Raw genomic sequence first — 23458 nt, forward strand, 5'->3', positions numbered from 1 at the left:
ATGCCGATGTGTTTTTCTATGCGCACGCAAAGCAAGCGCGTTGACAGACACGCATCGCACGCGTGTTGAATCTCACGCAACTCTCGTGTGAGCAACACGCACTCGATGCAAGCGGGTTGTAGATAACGCAACGCAAGCATGTCTACGTACACGCAATGCAAGAGTGTTGAAACGCTAGCGTGTTGATAAGTTCGTACCCATGCACAATGCGCACGCAGCGCCACAACTAAAGGCAGGGGCTAGTCGCGCTCGCGCTATAAGAACTCAGGCCAGCTACTGAGCAGGGTAAGCCAATGGTGACCTGGCCAGCCGCTGATTTCGTCTGTCATTTGACCCTTATATTTTTTCGCATGAAACTACCCTAAATAGCTCCTACTGAGCGGCTAATTATGAGATGCGGCCATTTCACATCTGAATCATCTCTAATCCGAGACTGACAACCGAAACCAGACCGTCTGCCGCGGCTAAATTTTGACAGGGTAATTGGCTTGGTTACAGGTCTGTTATTCTTTCTTTTTAAAAATTTCACTGCTGTCCCCTTTGAAACCTAATGGACATCACAATGCATGATATGAAAAAATGCCGTGTTGTGATGCACAAACTGCCTGATGATGCAGTCAAGAGGGGCTGGTGGTCTGGACTGAACCTTCCTCAAGTACCTGTTGCTGTGTGCAAAGTTGAGTCTGATGGTAAGCTGCACATTTAAAGTTGCCTCAATTATTCACAATTATGTTTTAAATACTGTACTGAAATAATATGATGATGTTTGTCAAATTGGAGCTGTCAGTTACATGAATGTCACTCTGAATTGTGTATACTGTGAATTAATTGTAAGCCCCATGTACTGGATATATATTTTTAACGTGTATATTTTAATATCTATTGGATATAGTATATCTTTAGCATATAAATCTTTGTCTTGGATTTATATCTTTATCATATATAGATATCTTTAACATTTTATCGTGTTATATAATTCAAATTATATACAGCCACAGACGCCAGTGGCTCATCTATGCTACCAGATATGGTTGCAGCTAACATCAAGCTTGAGCCTGTGGATAAAGAGGAGGCTTTATCTGTGAAGGATGAACCTGTTGATGTTGATGAATATCAGGTAAAATTGGCCTATTAATTCCCCCCCCCCACTGACTTAATTCAACTGCAGTTGAAGAAGGTCCATATCTTGGGAAGCTGTGCTCCGGCAGTGTAAAATATTTAGGCCAAACCATATACCGTATTTGCATTTATAAGAGTGCAATCGTATGTGTAATATAATCATTGCAACTATATTACTTGAATATATGAGATGATAATGTTAGGTCTTGTATAGGTTTTATGTCTATCTTAGAATTTTGATATAATATGATTTTATTCATTTTTAGTTTTTCGAACTGATGATGGAGCTGGACTCAGAAAAGTTTTCAATATCGATATTTTGAATTTGCTTGGTGTTTTCTTTGCTTTTAAATTCCTTGTGAACTTGCGATATAAGCAGACTGATAATATAAGTACTTATTTGGGTTATGTTTTAATTTGTTGATGAAGTCTCTGTTCATGATTGTTTCATTTGGCCAGCAAACTCCACCTTCCTCATCTTGTGTGCCATGCAAGGAGGAAGCTCAAGTTGAGGCTCGGGACGCCCACCGATGTTCCTCACAGGACGCTGCGGCTGTGCCTGAGGAACAGGTTGGTGGTTTGGTAGTTAGAATAATTTGATCAGTCTAAATTGAAGTGATAATCTGTCAACTTGATATATGGGAAATAGATTAATCATGCTATTTTGAATACATGTTAAATGCAACTGTTTAAAATTGTAGAAATGGTGTTGAAAAATAGAATTTTTGAGACTCATTTCTTGTTTATTAATTAGTTTTCTTATGTTTAGACTGTTTAAAATTAAAGTGCTAATCCGTCAACGTGATACATGGGAAATAAATTTTTCATACTATCTTGGATATCTGTTCAAAGCAAATGTATAAAATTATGGAAATGGTGTTGAAAAATTCCGAATTTTCAAGAATTATTCCTTGGTTATTACTTAGTTTTCTTATTGCTGATGATCAAGAATAGTACATTAAAAATTTTGTCAGTGGTTTATCAGAGACTGCTGGCCTCTTTATCTTTTTCTCAAGTCCCATTAGTACTAGGAAATAGATTTCTGTAGTAATTAAATTTTATAGAGGATCTATTTTCTTCTTTGGAAGATCCTAGTTATGTCTTGTAAAAGCTAAGCCTAGGAAAAAGGCCTATATTTATACCAGCAACATTTAAAATATCTCAAGTATGTATAAAAGTCTATTTGTTCAAATTCAACCCATGGAACTTACAAAAAAATAAGTAATACCTGCTGAGGAGATGTTACACAATGCTTGAAAATATTCCTGGATGGCTTTCTTACCTGATCAAAATCAGCTTCTGGTCAGAATCTCCTGTCTGATCATTAAGAGGCATGAGTGTGTAACAAGAGTTTTCTGAAGCTTGCACAGTATGGACGTATAACATTTGATTTATGTGCCCCTCAACTACCAGGCATCACTTGTTGCAGAGTTAGATCCGCATCAAAATTGTTAAGTTATTTTATACGTTATCTTAACCTGTCCACCATTCTCACCAAAATCATGTATGAAAAGTTGTGTTGCCAACATTTTTGCTGCATATACTTCATGGCAGCTTAACTTGTACTGTAGAACTGGGGTCATACGTTCAAAACTCGCTAAGTGAACGAAGTACTGAACACATACACCCAATACCAACGTGGGTCATTCCATGCCAAGTGGTCTAACCCTTCCCATCATCATGTCACCAATTTTTTTTCAAATTTTAACTGTAGCACTAGTGAAGTCCTAACTAAGTTTTCCAAAATATTAGGCCTCTAGCTGCAATAGTTGCTGATCTAGAGCCCCTTGTCTGAAGGGTAGTCAGGCCACATGCGTGCACCATTGGACAAAATGCCATTTTTTGAGGTCCAATAAAATTGAAACTAATTTATAAAAATGGCTAGTATAATGAGATCCTGGACAGTTTTTGGTGCTGATTCCGATGAAATTACTTTTAACATTACTGATGCAAAATTCAGCCAAACAAGTTGACTCAAAATGTGCCTCAAAAATTGTTTTGACTCAACGCAAAAAATTTTGACCAATATTATTTATACTGCAACAATTTCCTTACAGATCAAGATATGGACTTGAACTTTTGAACAAGCTTTATACTAGTGCTGGACATAATATAGCCAGATTTTCAGCTTCCCAGACCCTATAGCTGTCAAGCAGGATCTCTTCAAATTTGTCAAGGTCAGCACAAATGGTCAAATTTACCAAAGTTCAAAGCCAGTTGCTAAAAAATAGTCAGCCCAAATCTGCTTGTGCATAGTAGCATCTAAAAGAGAAAATCTTGCTCTACAAGACTTATGTATTCTTTTTATGCAATGCCACCATTAAGGAATTATTTACTCAGGTCAAAATATGTTATTTTTTGTATACACGATATGCTAATTTTTATTCATTTCCAGGAATTTAAATCTTAATAGTCACATATAATTACTGATAAAGTTTTATTTTTATTCATATATTATTCATTGATTGGGCAATCGTTTATTGTGCATTGTTATCAATTTGATTTTGCCACCATACGTGAATATTATAGCTTCTTAAATAAAATTTAATAAAAAGTATTTACCAGCTGTTTACCATTCAATTAAAGGTGTCAGAAGTTAACAAGGAAGAAGAATTAGCCCCTTGTTCAGTTGGGAAACATGCTGCTGCATCAAAGTGCCATGTTATCTTCTATGCTAAGACTGGATTCAGAAATTACTTGTTTCATGTTCAAAAGCAAAACTTGACCAAAATTCTATCATTTGCTTCCACCATGAAGCCATTTTACTAACTGAAAATCAATTCCTGCCAGGGTTGGTGATTTATTTTATTAAAAAAAATCAACAAAATAAAAAATCAATGATTTTTTCGTGATTTTTTTTATTTGTTTGATTTTTTTCAACTTTTTTGTATTTTTGAAAAGTTATTTTTTAAGTTGCAATTAGCCTACTAACAAAGCAGTATATGGATCATAATGGATGGCTAAAAATGTCACTTATTACCTTCAATAATGGCCAATAGGCCAAGGTGGTATTTACCACTGTGTGATTTTTGGGTAAACAATTATTAATAAGTCTATTTATTAGCTTTGTAAAGTTTGTATGGAGCAAGGTACCAAGCTAAATATTGACCATTTAACTGGTTTCAATCTACAAAAACACTTCAGGAATGCGGATCTTCTAAACATTGAAGAGTCACATAACAGATAGGTAGCTGATAGCACAGTGCACAACACTATCAATAGATCTACCAGTTTAATGTCATATAAATGTACCAGACTCTACCCTTTATACACACTGACTAGTATAATGACTGAGTGACTGACTGCACTGTTCACATTTAATTCAGACCAATAAACCAATAATAAACCTAAACTGAACGATAACCTAACAAACTTCAAACAACTTTAAACAATACTGATGTTATGAGAAAAGCTAACACTTTGAAATAAACATGTGCACAATTCAAACATTTTATTTCCATTCACTGCATTTAGTTATATATAGTTTTATAAATGTAACTGTTTTGTTTCTAGTTTTAAATTCACGTATTTAAGGATTGAAATTAAATATTTTAATTAGAATTACTAGTATTAGGGTGGAAAATCTTTCTAATTGCCTAAAATGTCAATACAATCTCAACCAACCCTTCTTATATAAGCTAGCAAACACATGTAAATTGTATAATGTGATTAATCTATAATAGTCAAATAGTTGAAGACTACTTATAGCCTTATAAGAATTAGCTAAGCTGCTAGCTATGTTATATGTACAATGTATTGCAACACTTGATGCCTCTGTACCAAAAACATACAATTCATTGGAACATAATACACACTAAGACTAAAGGCAATAGGTTTATATTCTAATTTTTCATAGTACATTTATACTATACCATGAATAACAATACTTCAAAATAAATTGAAGACTGCCACTCAATATATTTAAATGTATAAAAAAATTGAAAAAAAAAATAAAAAAATTGAAAAAATCAAGATTTTTTTATAAAAAATCTAGTGATTTAATCACATGATTTAATCAGTTTGATTTAATCAATGCCAACCCTGATTATAAGTGACTATTTAAATTTAAATTCCTGGAAATGAATCAAAATTAGCATATCGCATATACAAAAAATAACATATTTTGACCTGAGTAAATAAATACTTAATGGTTGCGTTGCGAAAAAAGAATACATAAGTCTTGTAGAGCAAGATTTTCTCTTTTAGATGCTACTATGCACAAGCAGATTTGGGCTGACTATTTTTTAGCAACTGGCTTTGAACTTTGGTAAATTTGACCATTTGTGCTGACACTGACAAATTTGAAGAGATCCTGCAGGACAGCTATAGCGTCTGGGAAGCTGAAAATCTTGCTATATTATGTCCAGCACTAGTATAAAGCTTGTTCAAAAGTTCAAGTCCATATCTTGATCTGCAAGGAAATTGTTGCAGTATAAATATTGGTCAAAATTTTTTGCGTTGAGTCAAAACAATTTTTGAGGCACATTTTGAGTCAACTTGTTTGGCTGAATTTTGCATCAGTAATGTTAAAAGTCCTTTATCAGAATCAGCACCAATAACTGTACAGGATCTCATTATACCAGCCATTTTTATAAATTAGTTTCAATTTTATTGGACCCCAAAAATGGCATTTTGTCCAATGGTGCGCGCATGTGGCCTGACTACCCTTCAGACAAGGGGCTCTAGATCAGCAACTATTGCAGCTAGAGGCCTAATATTTTGGAAAACTTAGTTAGGACTTCACTAGTGCTACAGTTAAAATTTGAAAAAATTGGTGACATGATGGTGGGAAGGGTTAGACCACTTGGCATGGAATGACCCACGTATCAACACCAAATTTGGACCCTCTGTCAAGTGCTGGTACTGTAGAACAAAAGCTATGAACCAAGGCTTCATAATGAGTCTGCTCAGTATATACTTGCCATTAAGGACTTTCTATCAAGCCAATTATTACCTGGTACCATGCAAGCCTGATGAGTTTAGAGTGTTGGATGCAGTACACAGACTGATATTAAGTGTTGATGTTGTATTTCAGCATATATGGGTGGTTTGGTAGTCAGAATAATTTGATCAGTCTAAATTGAAGTGATAATCTGTCGATGTTATATATGGAAAATAGATTATTCCATGTTATTTTGAATAACTGTTGAATGAGCACTGGGTGTTCAGGTATTTTGACTATCACTGGAAATAATCAGTGAAATACCTCAGAAATCATTAAAATATATTTTAGTATAGCAGTGTAGCAATTTATCAACTTTATCAGCAATTACAGTCGTAATTCTCCAAGATATTGATTCATAAAAATTTTTAATAACTAATGTGTGACAAGCCTGCACCTGCCCACAAGGCAGCACCATTTTTTTGTGCCAAACCACATTTCTGAGTCACAAACAATTTGGTCATTGCAAAATTTGGAAAGGCATGCATTTTTATTAAGTTATAGTCACAAAAATTTTCTAAAAATATCCATATTAGAATAAAATATAAATTAGCAGCAATAATGAACTATAAACATTGAAATGTGTTACCCCATACCTGCCACACCCCATACCTGCCACACCCCATACCTGCCACACCCCATACCTGCCACACCCCATACCTGCCACACCCCATACCTGCCACACCCCATACCTGCCACACCCCATATCTGCCACACCCCATACCAACGTATCAACACCAAATTTGGACCCTCTGTCAATTGAACTCTCTGCCCCTATGCAGTGTGGCAAATCGGACCAGCCTGTTGCCATCACCAATGAAGGGCCTGTCAACGTATCAGCACCAAATATGGATTCTGCGTCAAGTTTTCCTAATTCAGAGATTATGCACAAAGTAAATGCTGCAACAGCGCACGAAGAATGCACGTCTCAGAATACGTTCAAGTCTGTGAATATTGCTGAACCTATGAAACAGGAAGCTTTTGAAGTGCATCCCTGTTCCCCGACTAATTTCGAATTTCAAGCCACAGAGCTAATTGTCATCACCCTGAGCAGAGGCACATCAAATCGTTTTTCTGATACAGAAATTTCTTATTCTGACCAAATGGAAATCTGTTCCATCGAACCTCGTACTACTCTGCATGCAGAAAATACTGACAGAGAGAGCATTGATGAAGAAGATGTGAAGACCAGCATAAAGATAGAGTCTGGTATTACTTTAGCACATTATGATCCCAATCAATTAGCAATTGCTGAAAATTCGGTTATTACCGTTGATGAGCAAAGTGTAAAAGCAGCACCCAAAAAACCAAAGCAGCACAAGCGCCCTAAGAGGCCGTGTCCTTTTTGCCAGAAAAAAGTTCATCAATTACCGCGGCATTTGAAGATGGTCCATCGAGATGAGCCGGAAATTCAGCATCTCAATGTTTATTCTCATGAGAAGAAGATCCGTTATTTAACTCAGTTACGTAAGCGAGGGATATTTCAGCATAATAAAAAAATGGCTTCACTTGGGAGCACTGATTTTATCTGCGAACAATCTTCTTCTGGAGCAAGTCGGCCTCAGCTCTGTATTTCTTGTAAAGGGTTCTATAACCGAAAATCTATTGCAAGACATAAGTGCACCAGCGTGGTTGTCAAGCCTAAAAAATCAATTATTCTCCCTGGAATGGATGGTGAGCTTGCACAAGCGTTTTTGAAGAGTGTTGTAACTTTAATTCGAGACGATGAAATAGGTATGATTGCAAAAAACGACCATTTAATTCTGTCTTTAGGACTTGAGTATTACAAAGAGCGTTATACGCAAGAAAAAGAACTGGAGTCCTGCTTGAAGATTCGTTCATACATTCGAAATTTGGCAAAAATAGTAATGGAAACGAAACGCCTTTCTGAGTGTAAAGGTGAAGTTCTGGAAACAAAAGATGTTTTTAAGAATACTAATATTGATATCCTAGAATCTGCAATTCACAATTTAGTGACTGAAGATGGTAACGTGAAGCACGGAATGAAAGTCATCCTTGGTTACGACTTGAACCGTGCCATTCAGGATCTTTTGGGGCTTTGCCACATGACTGATGACGATGAAATGTTTACACAGCTTCAGAAATTCCAAAATTGCTTCAAACTGAGATGGAGAACGGTTTTTCTGAACTCTGAGCGAGAGTGCAAGAGAAGACGTTTTGAAACTTTCCGACGGCAACAAAATACTGACCGAGAGAGCATTGATGAAAAGGATATGAAGACCAGCATAAAGATACAGTCTGGTATTACTGTAGCACATTCGGATCCCAATAAATTAGCAATTGCTGAAAATTCGGTTATTCCTTTGGATGAGCACTGTTTAAAAGCAGAACCCAAAAAACCAAAGCAGCACAAGCGCCCTAAGAGGCCGTGTCCTTTTTGCCAGAAGAAAGTTCATCAATTGCCGCGGCATTTGAAGATAGTGCATAGAAATGAGCCGGAAATTCAGCATCTCAATGTTTATTCTCCTGAGAAGAAGATCCGTTATTTAACTCAGTTACGTAAGCGAGGGATATTTCAGCATAATAAAAAAATAGCTACAGCTGGGCGCACTGACTTTATCTGCGAACAATCTTCTTCTGGAACAAGTCGGCCTCAGTTCTGTACTTCTTGTAAAGGGTTCTATAACCGAAAATCTATTGCAAGACACAAGTGCACCAGCATAGTTGGCAAGCCTAAAAAATCAATTATTCTCCCTGGAATGGATGGTGAGCTTGCACAAGAGTTTTTAAAGAGTGTTGTAACTGCGATTCGAGACGATGAAATAGGTTTGATTGTAAAAAACGACCAAACAATTCTGTCTTTAGGACTTGAGTATTACAAAGAGCGTTATACGCAAGAAAAAGAAATTGAATCCTGCTTGAAGATTCGTTCATACATGCGAAATTTGGCAAAAATAGTAATGGAAACGAAACGCCTTTCTGAGTGTAAAGGTGAAGTCCTGGAAACAAAAGATGTTTTTAAGAAAACTAATCTTTGTGTCCTAGAATCTGCAATCCACAATTTAGTGACTGAAGATGGTAACGTGAAGCACGGAATGAAAGTCATCCTTGGTTACGACTTGAACCGTGCCATCCAGGATCTTTTGGGGCTTTACTGCATGGCTGATGACGATGAAATGTTTACTCAGCTTCAGAAATTCCAAAATTGCTTCAAACTGAGATGGAGAACGGTTTTTCTGAACTCTGAGCGAGAGTGCAAGAGAAGACGTTTTAAAACTCTCCGACGGCCAGAAAACCAGATCAGCAAGGAAACGCTACAGAAACTTCGTAATTTTGCTATCCAAAAAATAAGAACTTATCAGCAAAGTGGCTTTCCATTTTATAAGTTTGTCGATATAAGAAATGCTGTATTCACCAGTCTTGTTTTGTACAACGCGGGACGTTCAAACGAAATTAGTCGAATGAAAGTTTCACACGTAAAAGACGCTTTGAGTGGCAAATGGCTGCCGCAAGGATGCGCAACTGACAAGCATTTTGTTTGTTATGTTCCGGGGAAACACACTACTAAGCCGGTCAGCCTTTTATTGCCCGTTCAATTGAAAGAGGCGCTTGTATTCCTCACAAGTGAAATCCCCCGGAACGTGGCAGGCATCGCTGAAGAGAACCTTTTCTGTTTTCCGTCATTACACAACTCTTTAGCACACGTGCAAGGAACTAATATACTTGCTAGATACTCCAATGAAGCAGGCACTAAGATCACCGGAACGCAAATACGACACTGCCTTGCGAATGTTTTCGCCAGCGAAGAAACCAACAGCGACAAATCTTTGTGGCGGAGACACATGGGTCGCTCTGAGACCATCAACAAAATGGACTATAAATGCCCACGTGATGGGGACACCGCTAAACATGTCAGCGGCTTTCTGCAGAATGAGGATCGAGCACTCAGCGGTAATTATTCTTAATTTATCCTTTTTTGACTATACTAAATAATATGTAATAATTTCATTACAGGGTTAATGTTATATTAGGATGATTAATCACAGGCTGTATTTTAACCTTTCTTTCTATTAGTGCTGGCAATGCTGCTATAATGAACAAATAAGTGGCTCAGAATTTCCAACTTTTCTGTTACCACTTGCATGCATTCACAGTTCTACATTTAATTCGATAACTTGTTATGTGGTATGTTTCAGGTAACTTTGGTCGCACGGCAGCTGTATCTCCAATGTCTCCGAGGTAGTAAAAATGTGCAGTAGTGTGATTTGCTTTGATTTTACCATTTTTGGTATTGATATATTTGCTGCTGAATAAGCAGTTTTTTATTGTTGTCAGTTCCATGTATTTAGTAGACGGCAGAACAGGCATACAGGCTCAGTGGCATTACAAGTTTCTTACACAAGTACATTCTGGTCGAAATAGAATCCTTTTCTTTTACCTGTTTACAATATTATATGTTTCAAAGTTTCGTCTAATTCTTACCTTCATAGTTGTGTGCTCATGAACAACTAATGCATTTGAACTCCAGCAGATGCCTTCATTTCTTACCTTGTTACGAGTGTTCTCAATTTCCATATTTTATGCGAGTTCAATGAGAAATAGTTGGTTGCTGAGTGCTGTCATTGACTACATTAAATGAGGGAGTTTTATCATTGCATGTATCACTGTTACTCAGAATTAATGGTGATGTGAATAATACTCTCCTCTCGAATTGGCTTTTGCTGCCTTCTTTTAACGCTTCAAGTCTTGTATAATTATTTTAGATTTAATATAAGTGATTTGCCCTGCTCAATTCTTCTACTTCATTTTTGACTATCTAATAACTTTAAATCCAGGAGGCAATTAAAAATTGTCTAGATTCCTAAACCTCCCTCTTAAAAGAATTAATTGGACTCGTAAATTTGATCATGAATTTATAATCGTTTTGATAATGATTATTTACTAAAATTGTGCTTATATTATTCATTACTTTAATATAGTGCATGACATTTATCTTGTATTTTGTTCTTCTTTCAGGTGCACCACTTCTGACGCATTCATTGAAACATTTATTGAGAACTCGGATTCTTGCGACGAACCTGCAAGTCAGTAATTGTCCTTAGCTAAAGGCATTCGATTGCACTCATGCATTCGTTAATATTAATATTGTTCTAATCATCATTTAAAGCACAACTTCCTGCTTCTCACCCTTTAATGTTGTTGCCTGCTTATCAAGTTTGTTATTGTATGCAAATGTTGAAAAATTTGAACTGATGACATCAGTATTTATAATGTTTGAACCCAATACTTTTTAGCGCATTTTCTCATTTATGGAAAAAATGCACTATAGTGCTCGCCATGTCCGTCTATCTGTCTGTCCGTGACCTCAAGTTTTCGTCGACGAGAAAATGCGCTCTCTGTCACTCACTGCAGTGAGTACTGAGTTATATTTTTTGATCTTCTGAAGGACTGGTAATTCAAGAGTCGCGTCGTCCGTCACAAGACGCGCGCTGTGCGTCATCAGATGCAAGGCAAAATCAAGAGACACGTCGTAAGATACAAGATAACGAAAAACTTGGAGAGAAGCGTAGTACGATGAGGTCAGTTCCTATCTTCATCCTTTATTATTGCTAAAGTAAGACTTGAAACAATCCATTAAGAAGTTGATCACCTTCATTTTATATTTACCTACCACTAATTTGCATATCATACTGTATGTTGACGAATACTCATTTATCAAATGTATTTTTCAACAGTTTGCAATTCGAAAACTTGGGGGAGTCCAGCAAGCATGCAGATTCTACCTCAGACTGGAAACCAGCTGGGGTCTCTAGTGATGACGAATGCTATCCAGAACCCGTTGTGAGTAACTTAGTGATGATGAATGCTATCCAGAACCTGTTGTGAGTAACTTAGTGATGATGAATGCTATCCAGAACCTGTTGTGAGTAACTTAGTGATGATGAATGCTATCCAGAACCTGTTGTGAGTAACTTAGTGATGATGAATGCTATCCAGAACTCTTTGTGAGTAACTTAGTGATGACGAATGCTATCCAGAACCTTTTGTAAGTAACTAACTTTTGTAGCCTCACAAACTTCTATATTGGCAGTCAAATATTTATAAACCACATCCGCAGTGTCTGAAATAGTCCGTAAGGTATATATTACCTAGACGTACTTTATATTTTTTACCTTTGCAAAGGATTAACTTGAAATTTTAAAGCTCCAGGACTAGTTATCAATAATTTGTTCAATCCTTTATATTCAATGTCCTTTGTTTGTTAGTCATCAGTTTTGACTTTAGAAAGTGATTGAACTCTTACGTAGTCACAAAAAAATTAAATATGTTCAACAGCCGTTTGGGCCTCATCTTTTCATTTCATTCATTCATTAGAATAATATTAATGAATTGCATTTAAAACCATTGTTATTATTGTGAGCTTTTCAACTACATTTTTCAATCACTGTTGTGTTTGCCTTCGAGATATATTTGTCTTTATTTCTATGAAAACTTTTTCTTACTTCGTGTTAATACTTCTTGCTGGACATCATATGCGGAGTTACGATTGAGACCTTGCGGAAGTTGGTAGATGATTTTTTACAAAATATTTGTTTTTAGGGGAAGTTCAAACAAGATAACACCTAAGGCAAGATATTTATTAGGAGGCACTACTGCTCCTTTCAAAACCTTAATATCACTGGAATTTGATATTCACAGGTTGGCGTTATTTCAAATGGGGTGAAAACGATACCCGAATCATCTTAGTATTTTGAAAAATACTTTACGAGAGATGGAGTTGAGTTTGAGGATCGCTACCTGGTAAGTCCGGTTGTGTTCCATTTTTCTTCCTGGCGCCCATGCATTCATTAAATGTTAATGTTTTCTGCTGATAATTTCACATTTAAACTAGGTATATAAGGGGAGCGTCTGGCCAAAAATTTTTGATTTTGGCTTTTCGGTTTTTAGTCTCCTTGAAGCTGTCATTCTGACCCATCCCACGGAACCAAAACCATCTCTGTACGTTGATTTATGCCTCACGACAGATCACGATACGGTTAGGGGTGGTGGAGTTCCTAAACATTTAAGATAGGGAATAGTGTCGGTAGTGCACCTTAAATAGCCAGTCTGGAGACACTAGGCTTCACTAACCCGGCTGTAGTCGTGAGGGATGGTTCTTGTATCGTCTATTCTTGCAACCTTGAATGCCTACATATATCGAGGCGCGCGGGACTTATAGTCGCGCTCCACTGAACCCTAACACTTATTGTCACTGCAAACCTGTCTCCTCCTACAATTTTGAAGCTATAGCAATGAAAGATATACCGTTCGCTTCGCAAATAAAAGATCTAGAGAAAGGTCAGATTTTTGTCAATTACGTTATAGTTTTGAAAATATTTTGAAAAAAGGGGGGGGGAATAGTGGGAAATGGAAGAATTTATGAAAAATGCTCCCCCGCCCACAAAAATTCGAATTTCGAAAAAATCTCTGATGAATCTATAGATCTGATGAATCTTGAAAATCCTTGGAGGAGATAGTTTTCTATATTACCCTTCTTTTTGGCCGTTTTCTAAGAATTTCACGTTTTCTTTCATTTTTCTCGAAGAACTGACATGAATGAAAGCTGTCTATTTTTCAGTTTTACACATGTGTACCATGTTTCAAAGTAAATCGTCTGTAAATAGCCGAGGTAAAATTTTGGCCAGACGCTCCCCATAACGCGATAAAACAGGGTTCAGCCACTAAGCCTGCTGACATGGCTTTGGAAATAATTAATAATTGTTACATTGGAAGGTGACATGACAGAAAATGTATTGATGTCTCATTGTGGCCTACTTGACATATATACAAAATTATCTCTTTGAAAAATTATTTGTTAATGAGGTAACACAATTTCACCAAATAAATCATTGCATACCGTTTAGAATTTATTGGTTACCATAAACCTCGTACAATTGTGTTTGCAAGAACCGTCAAAATCGAATCTTTCCTCAAAAGTCACACGCTCACTACATTAATGCCGTTCCCAAAGCAGAAGCAAATATTGTATATTGTATCTCCGCACCAAGTTGTTTTACACCATGAAAACATGTCGACTGCAAACACAGAACTTTATAAGAAGGTAATACCATGCACGTTGCAAATTAATTAGGCCCATATATAAAATACTGCATGGAATAATTTACCGGCAATAATAAGTCATTGGCTTATTATTTTATTTCAAAACTTGCCAAAAATTGATCTGTATAGATTTAAAATTTAAATCTGCATCTTTATTATTAACTCAAGATGCAGTCCTCCCCATGTTCCATCATGTTCCCCCATCTACAGTTCTCTATCTTCCTCATATCTCCCCCCTCCATCTTCCTCACATCCCCCCTCCATGTTCTTCCATCTCCGGTCTATCATACATCTAAATCATGTTCATGCAGCTTTATCAATCACATTAGATTAATTACGCTGCTCGTGACATTTTCAGTACACGGGACCCAGCAACTCTGGCGGGAGATGTCACTCCAGCAAGTCTCAATCCGCGAGGTTCTGCATTACAAAGCCGTTTCTCAGGAATTCTAGTAGCATAAATGTTAAGACTGTTTAATGGTTATAATAATTGTGCGCGAGTTAAGAAGCTATTTGCTATAGTGTTTGCCTTCTTCATTATTATTGAAAGGTGCTTGTAGTTTTGTTAGGTGTATTATAGATTCCCTGATTGAAATTCTTCGAGTCCTATATTTTACTTAAAAAAGGTTTTACTGCTCTTAAGTCTATTTTGATGGAAATGTCCTATTTCGAGCAGGTATTGACGAAAGGATGTAATAGGAGCGAGCTTTAATCGTCAATCTGAGAAATAATGTCTGCGTTGAGACCTTACGATGATTGGCAGATTGCTTACTTAGCTGATTAATTATTTAGCCGATAATTTTGTACAACACAGGAAGCGACTCCTCTTATTAAGAAGCTACTCCGAATATTAGAACTTTTGCTTATGAGGTAGGTACACTAATAAATGCTTAAAATTTAAAGAGGATTGAGTTAGAAATTCTTTGTAAGATTAAAGTTCCCTTTACCACGCTCCCATGTATTGTAGTTTTCTTTGGTACGGAAATGTTCGAATAGTTTTAATAATGCTTGGATGAGGGTGAATGTGATGAGAGAATGCTTATTAGTGAATGTTTATTAGTTTAGGTGAATGTTTATTAGTTTTAGTTTTATTAGTTTTAGTTGTATTAGTTTTAGTTTTAATCTAATAAACACGTTTTAGTCAACCTGAGTTGTATTATTTTGGACCTTGCTGTAAAATGATTCATTTTGACTGGTCCAGTAGGTGACTGGTCGTCTGGTATTGTATTGTATAATATTATCGACGTTAATGAATAGGCCAAATTTGGCCTCTCGCCGAATCCTGACTTGTCTTCTGAAGATCAGTGAACTTGTCCTTAATTTGATCAGATCTATCCAAAACTGACGTTGAAGCCAAGTAGCTGCTGAATATTAGAATAGAAGTGTCGGCGTTGAAGAAATAGGCCCATGGCCTGTTGCCGATTCTTGAACTTTTAGTGACTTGATTCACAAGGGATCCGGCCTTTGGAACCCGATCTTTCCATAACTGACGATTGATTGAGATAGCTGCTGGACTTATTGCCTGGTCCGTAATTTGCTAGGCATTTTAAGACTGAACCAATTTGTAAAGCGGGTTTATGTTTCGACTTCAACTCGAAACATTTTTTTATCTCTGTATCTTTCCTAGGAAAAAAAGTAATGATTAGGCTAGAGAAAAATAGTGAGACGAATTGATGAGGGTATTTCACGCCTATCATTTCAATATCATCGAGTGATATCAATTCATTAATTCACGCAAGAATATCCTTGGTGAAAATATTTAGAATCAAACCTCTGTCAGAATTGGTGTAATGTTAACATTGTGAAACTTCGATACTAAGTATTTTCCCGAAGCCTTTACTCTGAGCTTAACCATCGTTCGTTATGGATAAAGGAAGTTTCAGTCAGCGGCTGCTTACTCGAATATAGCAGCATGTTCAAATAAAGTTTTTGATCTAATCATCGCGGTGATAGCACCAACTTCTGCCATTTGATGAAATTAATACTTTCAATACTTCAGTAAGATATTTTTAAATGACACGAGTGCCAAGTCCGCTCCGATCGCTAAGCGGTAGATCGAGGATAGGATTTGCGTAGGGGAGATCGGAGTTCGAATAGGATAGTTACTGGTAATGAATAATCGCTTCGAAATAATAAGAGTAAAGTACCTATCGTATCTATAAAATTAGATAGGATAGGTACGGCATTTCTAGAAATTTATTTTAGAAGGAAAACATGGCGTGGCAAAATTGTGAAGAAAATATGGGACAAGAAAGTTGAACTGTTTATATATAATATAATACAATGTAATATAATAATATAATTTAATACGATATAATACAATTTATTTTAATTTAATATAATATACATCCTCTATAACGCTAATAATATTAGTTTTCGACCATAATGACTTCTCGACATGTCAACATGACTCAATCCAGAGCATGATGGCGATGACGTGATCCCCCTATCTCTCACCTCATGGGAAGCACGCCATATGTTCTGATTGCCGTAGCATTGCCTGATACCTTAACACAGTTGAGGTCCTGTTGCGTCTGTTGACGAAGTCTTACGCACTCTCCCATCATCCTCAAAGAATTTGCTATATATTTAGGAGAGAAGCTTCTCCATGCTGGAGAAAACTAAAATGAAAATTGCCGTCTGTGCTTTATTGTGCTTATACGGTTTAGCCTCCGCAACCGCTCCGAGTGCAGAAGGTAAAGCAATGTACTGACGTACCGTCGTTTCAATCTTTACCCGCACATGATAGATTGATTAATATCGAATAGTTGATAATGTCGGTGATAGAAAACTGCATATAATTTATTTATAATTTTACACACCCTGCAGTTTATTATACGCCCCTGCATTGTCACTATTTTATACACCCTGTATTTTATTATACGGCCCTGTATTATAATTATTTTGTACACCCTGTATTTTATTGTACGCGTTATTTGACAAGCAACAGGGGATGAGTATCCATTCATCAACTTTGTTAATGATGAGCAAAGACGTTTTGCCATAGAATAGAATAGAAGTGTCGGCACTGAAGAAATAGGCCCATGGTCTGTTGCCGATTCTTGTACTTTTCGTGACTTGATTCACAAGGGATCCGGCCTTTGGAACCCGATCTTTCCATATAGCTGACAATTGATTGAGATAGCTGCTGGACTTACTGCCTGGTCCGTAATTTGCTAGGCATTTTAAGACTGAACATATGCTCCTGCATAGCTTCGTCTAGTCTGTTTTTGAAGATGTTCATACTCGGAGCGTCAACGATGCTATCAGGGAGGCTGTTCCACATGTCGGTGACTCGAAGCGAGAATGCCATCATTTAATGTTTGTATGCATTTTCCATTCCTAAATGTTGGCCTTATTGGATAGAAAGGTTTTCAGGCGGAAGGAAAAAGTTGATCAAATCTGACTATGCTTACATAATTATCAAAATAAGGGCCCAGAAAAATAAAAATGTCCGCCTCACATGTCTGAGGTGCGTAATATTCAAGGGTCTGCTATATTAACTTCTCGCTAACCAACTGGTCGCAAATGGGCCCAGCGGTAGAAATAGAAAAAAAATGCATATGCCAGAAAATGCATGATAAGGAAGCACAGTTTCTCCCGCTTCTCCTTCATTTTCATTAAATGATTCTGATTATTTTGATAATAAAGTGAAGGCACTCATAAGATTGCCTCTCCAAGTTAATTTATTGTAATATTTTGATCCTCGCTTAAGATCTTAAAACCTTGAGATCGCCCCCAGGTAACACTTTGTCGGAGTTCGTTTTAGGCGTCGCCCACGGCCACGCTAATGAAAGACATGCGCACCTATCAATATATCATTATATATTACTTAGCTATTAAATAAGTAAATAATTAAGTTATTAAGGTCGAGCATTCAAGAAAATTTGCGGTTGACCAAATTCTTATTTATTTCTGCATCTCAAGTAATTGTATCCATTGAATCATATGTTTGGTTAAAAATAATGCCAGTTCTATTGAGAACTTCTTTTGAGTTTAATCTCTCAAGTTTTCTGATAAGAGGTACAGTAAAGGGCCAATAAGTCCTAAAATTTGTCCAAATGGAAGGTTAGGTAAATCCTGCGACGCATTTCATCATAGCTTACTGGAGTATTTCTCCATCCGTTAAATTTACTGGAGAATTTCTCCATCTCAAATAATTGTATCCATTGAATCATATCACTCGTCATTTCAGGACAATTCAATTCTTTTCCTTAAGAAAAAGTCCAGGCCACTCGTATTGTGATGGCCCATCCGGTTGACGCAGCCATCAACATCGAAAACAATTGATCAGCGTTATACGCAGCTCCTAAGAACGTGATTTTAACATAAACCAGAAACTGAATTAACTGACGAGGAATAAAACGGAAATATGACATTCTCTTCCATAATCTCTCACAAGGTGCAATGATTTACTCACCTATTACCTATCCTCAGCACTACTACTGAGAAAATCTAAATACCTTTCTGCTATAAATTTTTCCTTGCTGATATGCGTAAATTGCTAAAGGATTGTAAGTAATTGTTGATATGCGTGCTACATTCCTTCAATCGCTGTCAATCTCATCAGTTTTTACATTTCAGAAGGTAGCAGAGCGGACGACTTCCGCTACCTGACGGGGTATGCCAGCCCTAACTGGACGGGCGTGTACTACCAGTTCGCCGAGTACTCCCCCGACCTGAGCGTCGTGTTCCTTGACGACGCCCTCGAGAGCGTCTGTGGCACCGGATAGTGAGTGCATTTAATAACATAACATAACATAGTGATGTCGGCGCTGAAGTGTAGGCCTGATGTGGCCTGTCGCCGATTCTTTTCCTTTTCGTGCCTTGTTCATAGCTCTAAACTCGTGTTATTTGCCCGGATCTTTTCAGGACTGACGATAGTTTGAAGTAGCTACTAGACTTGCACCGGGTTCGATAAGGAGCTAGGCATTTCAAATCTGAACATATATTTTTCCATAGCTAATGAGCCGACCTCAGGCAGCGGTGTTTTGTATAACACAAGATCAAGAAATTTCTGGCTGAACAAGTGTGCCGGAAATTGTTGATGTTGTTTGTTTGGCCATAATTAGTTTCAGGCGGAGAGAAAATATTAAACTAAATGTTATATTAGTACCAAATTGCCTTAGTATGAATTAAATAATTCAACAAAATAAAACTAGAAAAAATAATCTAAGAAATAAAAAATTGAGTGAGCAATTATCTCTAATCCTCCTTGAGCAACCTGAACTTTACTTCAATGTAACACATGAATGAAATATAAACATTTCAATTCAAAAGTTAAAGATGACTCTTGTGAAAATCCATACCGTTGAATTTATAGGTTAAATTTTAAAATCAACGTTGATCAAAGAAAGATGGAATGCCGGAAAATCAATTGAAAGTATATAATGCTTGTTAATAAAAATCCTTATAAAAAACTTATCCTTTTTCAATTTCAAGCGGATGAGAACTGCACCCATTAGGCTACATGAAATTGTCTCCGATACATTTGCAAGAAGATATGGTGAATATAGTTGGCATTTTCTTTGTTTTTCAATTCATGGTAAAGTTACCATTTAAGCAGGTGAATGCTATATCAGTGATCGTGCCACATGAAATTATTCCGAATAATGTTATTGTCCCCCACAGCTGGATCTTGTACGACGCCACAGACTACGACCCATACGCCACTGGCATCACTTGCCACTTCCATGGAGTGAACCAGTGCGCCAACTGGGACTCCAGCTGCAGCAATGTTGTGAGGGATACTGGGCTCAGTTTGAAGATTATTTTTATGTTTGTTAAATATGACATTCATTTAAACTGTTATAACTACATTTTCATTGTAAAACAGAGCTCTGTATTTTGAATTAATTATTGGCGAATACCAAGAAAAATGCATTACGATTTAAAAAAATCAGATTCGATTTTAGATTCACACATTTTTTTCCAGTACAGTTATGTTAACCTTTCTGTCAATCGGTATAAAACTTGTAATCCAGAGCGACGAGGCAGAGAACCATCCTGGATAGTGAACTACACACAGATTTGTTTATCCAAGGTTATAGCAGAAAACCTTTATAACTAACATGCACAACTACCAGCAGATTGTTTATCCAGAGTGACGGAAAAAAATTTCAAACCCTCGGAAAAAATGAAGTTGAAAATTTTTTTTCATGACATTTTTTTCATGACATCCATGACGGAAAAAAATTCATAAAAAAATTCATAACCGCCCGCAGGCATCGTCACTGAGGTACGCCGGTAGCCCCTTCGGCCTCAACAACGACTATTATAATCTGTATGAAGGAAAAAGTTTCCGCGGCGAAGAGTTCCAAGGCGACACCGACGCCGCTGACTTGGGGGATTTGGACCTCAAGATCTCATCTTTAATGGTGACCGGGCAGTCGGGGTGGACATTCTATGTGTGAGACCAACTTGCTATACTGTAATGATCATTAATATCTATAAACACGCTCTTGATAAATCATTTACTCCATAATGGCTACAAATTTTATGTTATATTCAGTAAGGAAATATGATGTACTAATTCGCTGTAGAATGCACCCTCACTAGTTCGAGGTCTCAAATTAATTATTTCTTGCACCAGGGGCGTTAACTTCTCGGGCCCCGCCGTGTGCGTGTACGCGGACGAACACCTCACCACCGATGGCATTCATCTCGACTATGCCCGCTTTTTCGACGTAAGAAATACCAGAATAATTCACTTGATGAATATCAATCAGTAGATTAGACTTTGAGCAAAACTATTAATAAAATTTTAACGGTTTATGCTAGTGATGTCAAATGGTAGGCTTCTTCAGACCAACTTTAAAAGGTGTCTTGTACACAGGATCAACAATGTCTGCAATTCACACAGAAAAAAATTGTGTATTGTGGTCATCCGGCGATTAGCAGAAGATTTTTATAACATTCTTATTTTCAAAGATATCGAACAAGTATTTTAATCCCAATTCCAGCAAAGTTAGATGAAGACTTAATCACTCATAGTTGTTATACATTATCTGTATATGTACGTAATAATTAAGAGGCCGGTGCGTACGCTCATGCGGCGCTACTAAGAAGAAAAATATTTCTTACTAGCGGAAATATTTCTTCATACATCAAAATCCATGACGTGGATGCATGTTTTGCTATCGTTAATGGCTTTAGATTACCTTGAGACAGCCAATCATCGATAGACGTTGCTGCAAATTTTCGCAGTTTCCTTCACAACTTAAATATTTTCTACGGATGACACTTTTGGCAAAATTAAAGCTGTTAAAAAAATTTATGGAGATCAGGTTTACAAATAAGTGTCTGGAATAATTTTTTTTTTCTAAAATGATCTGAAAATGTGACAAAACTTTTTAATTGAACTAGAAGCTTCCGTTTCCACACACGTGCGAATAAATTCACCGTCCTCAACGAAATGGATTCTCGTTTACGAATGTACATGTTAAAGAACTCTAATTCCAGTATAAAAATGCATTTGTGGTGCAGATGAGCGAGCTCGGTCTGCCCGACAACGCCATCAGGTCCGTGGAGCGCGGCTGCCTCAGCGACCGCGTGGTGGGAGCGTCGCCCCCGTGGCGGTGAACAGACGATCAGGAAATTGGCAACAAACGATCAGGAAATTGGCAACAAACAATCAGGAAATTGGCAACAAACGATCAGGAAATTGGCGACTGAAGCGATGCGACTGAAGTGCATTGCACGAATGCACGAGTATATAGTGCATGTGCAATGTTTAAATTTGACGATTATCCACCTTTCTTGAGCTGCATTAGACCGAAGTGTATGCACCAGTGCAGCACCTGGGATAAATTTACCTACTTCTCCAAAAAGTGAATCAAATAGGCGCAATTTTTACCTTGCTTAGTATATTTGGTTGTGTATTGAATTGGAAATTATAAAAATTGTATGAATTTTAGTCCCTAAATAATCATAAATAATCAAATGGGTTCCTTGAAAACCTAGTGAAGTGGCTGTTCGATTTACATAAATTCTTGTCGATGTAGTGTATGACTGATCGGTACGTGGATGCAAGGTTAAGGAAGGTTATGAGTCTTTGAACTCTTTATATAATTATTGCATATTTTTAGCCTTTATGTACCGGAATCCGTATTGATATGTATTTTTCATCTCATAATCTTATGATATCGTTAAAAATAGCAGAAGCACAGTGTCAAAATATGGTTACGACAATTTAAATTATGTGTCCAAATCACAAGAAGAGCCCTAGTTTATGTGTCCGTAAACCAGGAATAAGTTAATTGCTGAAAATGTTGAAAATAACCAAATCGGAATAACCTCAAATTAGATAGAATAACTAAAACGAATTTCAGCCCACGCCTCGATATCACTGTTGTCATCGGCGCATCATCGCATTACTCTTCACATATAATCAAATCAATGAAATTATTTATCGGAGTCAGATTGTTTTAAGAATTATTGTTTATGACACAAAATAAATAAATTAGGAATTATAAAACTCGCTGCTCTCAAACTGCTGACCAACTTCCAGCTCGCTGTCTTTATCCAGAAATGAATTTGGGAGTCTGCATCAGCAGCGTCGTCCCCTCTTAGTGCTAAGTTTATTTCACAATTACCCATTGGGACATCAGATTAAAAGAAACATGCATGAAGGTATCGGCATGAAACAGATTTTTGTGGGAGTTTTTTTTAATTACATATGGCTGCAGAGTCCACTTAAGCCCTCGAAGAAGGGTTGCCAGATGGCCTTTTTCCGCAGACAAAAATGGTCAAAAAAGGCCTATAACTCAATATATACTGGGATAATTGTAGGTTCCGGTGTAATATAAATCCGGTATAAAAATTCCGGTATATTACATTTTATTTTTTTCGCACTTTTCAAAATTTAATGTGGAATTACCGCTATCTTTCTCCGTCAGGATGGACGACATCAGCCGCACCAACAAGTATGGAGATACGTCCAAGTGCATCATCAACATAGACAGTTCGCTGAGTAACTACTGCGTGTGTACTGAATAACTGTAACTGAATAGATGTAATAACTGAATAACTGTACTGAAAAGCACTAACTACTGGCCTGGCACGGCTGCTCGGTAATTATCTGCAGCTACATCATGGAAGGTTCCTCATCGGTCATTGTATCAACGATTAGGAGTGATAGGATTTTTTTTTTGTTAAATTAATGACAATTTCTCCACGATCTCATTTTAAAGTGACGGATCCAGTTATAAAATCGGCCAGTACCGTCTATCATCATCACCTGAATTCAGAATCATCATCACCTGAATTCAGAACTACATTCTGGATGAGAGGCGTTTATGTGTTTTAATTGCTAAGAGGAATGAGTTTGTTCTCTAT

General features: G+C 37.0%; 2 protein-coding genes across 2 annotated transcripts; both read left to right on the forward strand.

Moving 5' to 3' along the window:
- Positions 1–470: 470 nt before the first annotated feature.
- On the forward strand, positions 471–15268 carry LOC108673848. Its single transcript, XM_018161724.2, has 10 exons — positions 471–689; positions 993–1117; positions 1579–1689; positions 6844–9973; positions 10219–10261; positions 11039–11106; positions 11469–11601; positions 11758–11863; positions 12722–12823; positions 14481–15268. Exons 1-9 carry the CDS (start codon positions 551–553, stop codon positions 12767–12769), a joined length of 3903 nt encoding a protein of 1300 aa, XP_018017213.1. The 5' UTR covers positions 471–550; the 3' UTR covers positions 12770–12823; positions 14481–15268.
- Positions 15269–16657: 1389 nt separating this feature from the next.
- On the forward strand, positions 16658–23011 carry LOC108673843. The gene is made up of 6 exons (XM_018161721.2): positions 16658–16818; positions 18707–18854; positions 19754–19862; positions 20347–20531; positions 20715–20808; positions 21608–23011. Exons 1-6 carry the CDS (start codon positions 16731–16733, stop codon positions 21701–21703), a joined length of 720 nt encoding a protein of 239 aa, XP_018017210.1. The 5' UTR covers positions 16658–16730; the 3' UTR covers positions 21704–23011.
- Positions 23012–23458: the final 447 nt, after the last annotated feature.

This window comes from Hyalella azteca, unplaced genomic scaffold (assembly GCF_000764305.2).
Source record: "Hyalella azteca isolate HAZT.00-mixed unplaced genomic scaffold, Hazt_2.0.2 contig11881, whole genome shotgun sequence".
NCBI lineage: Eukaryota > Metazoa > Arthropoda > Malacostraca > Amphipoda > Hyalellidae > Hyalella > Hyalella azteca.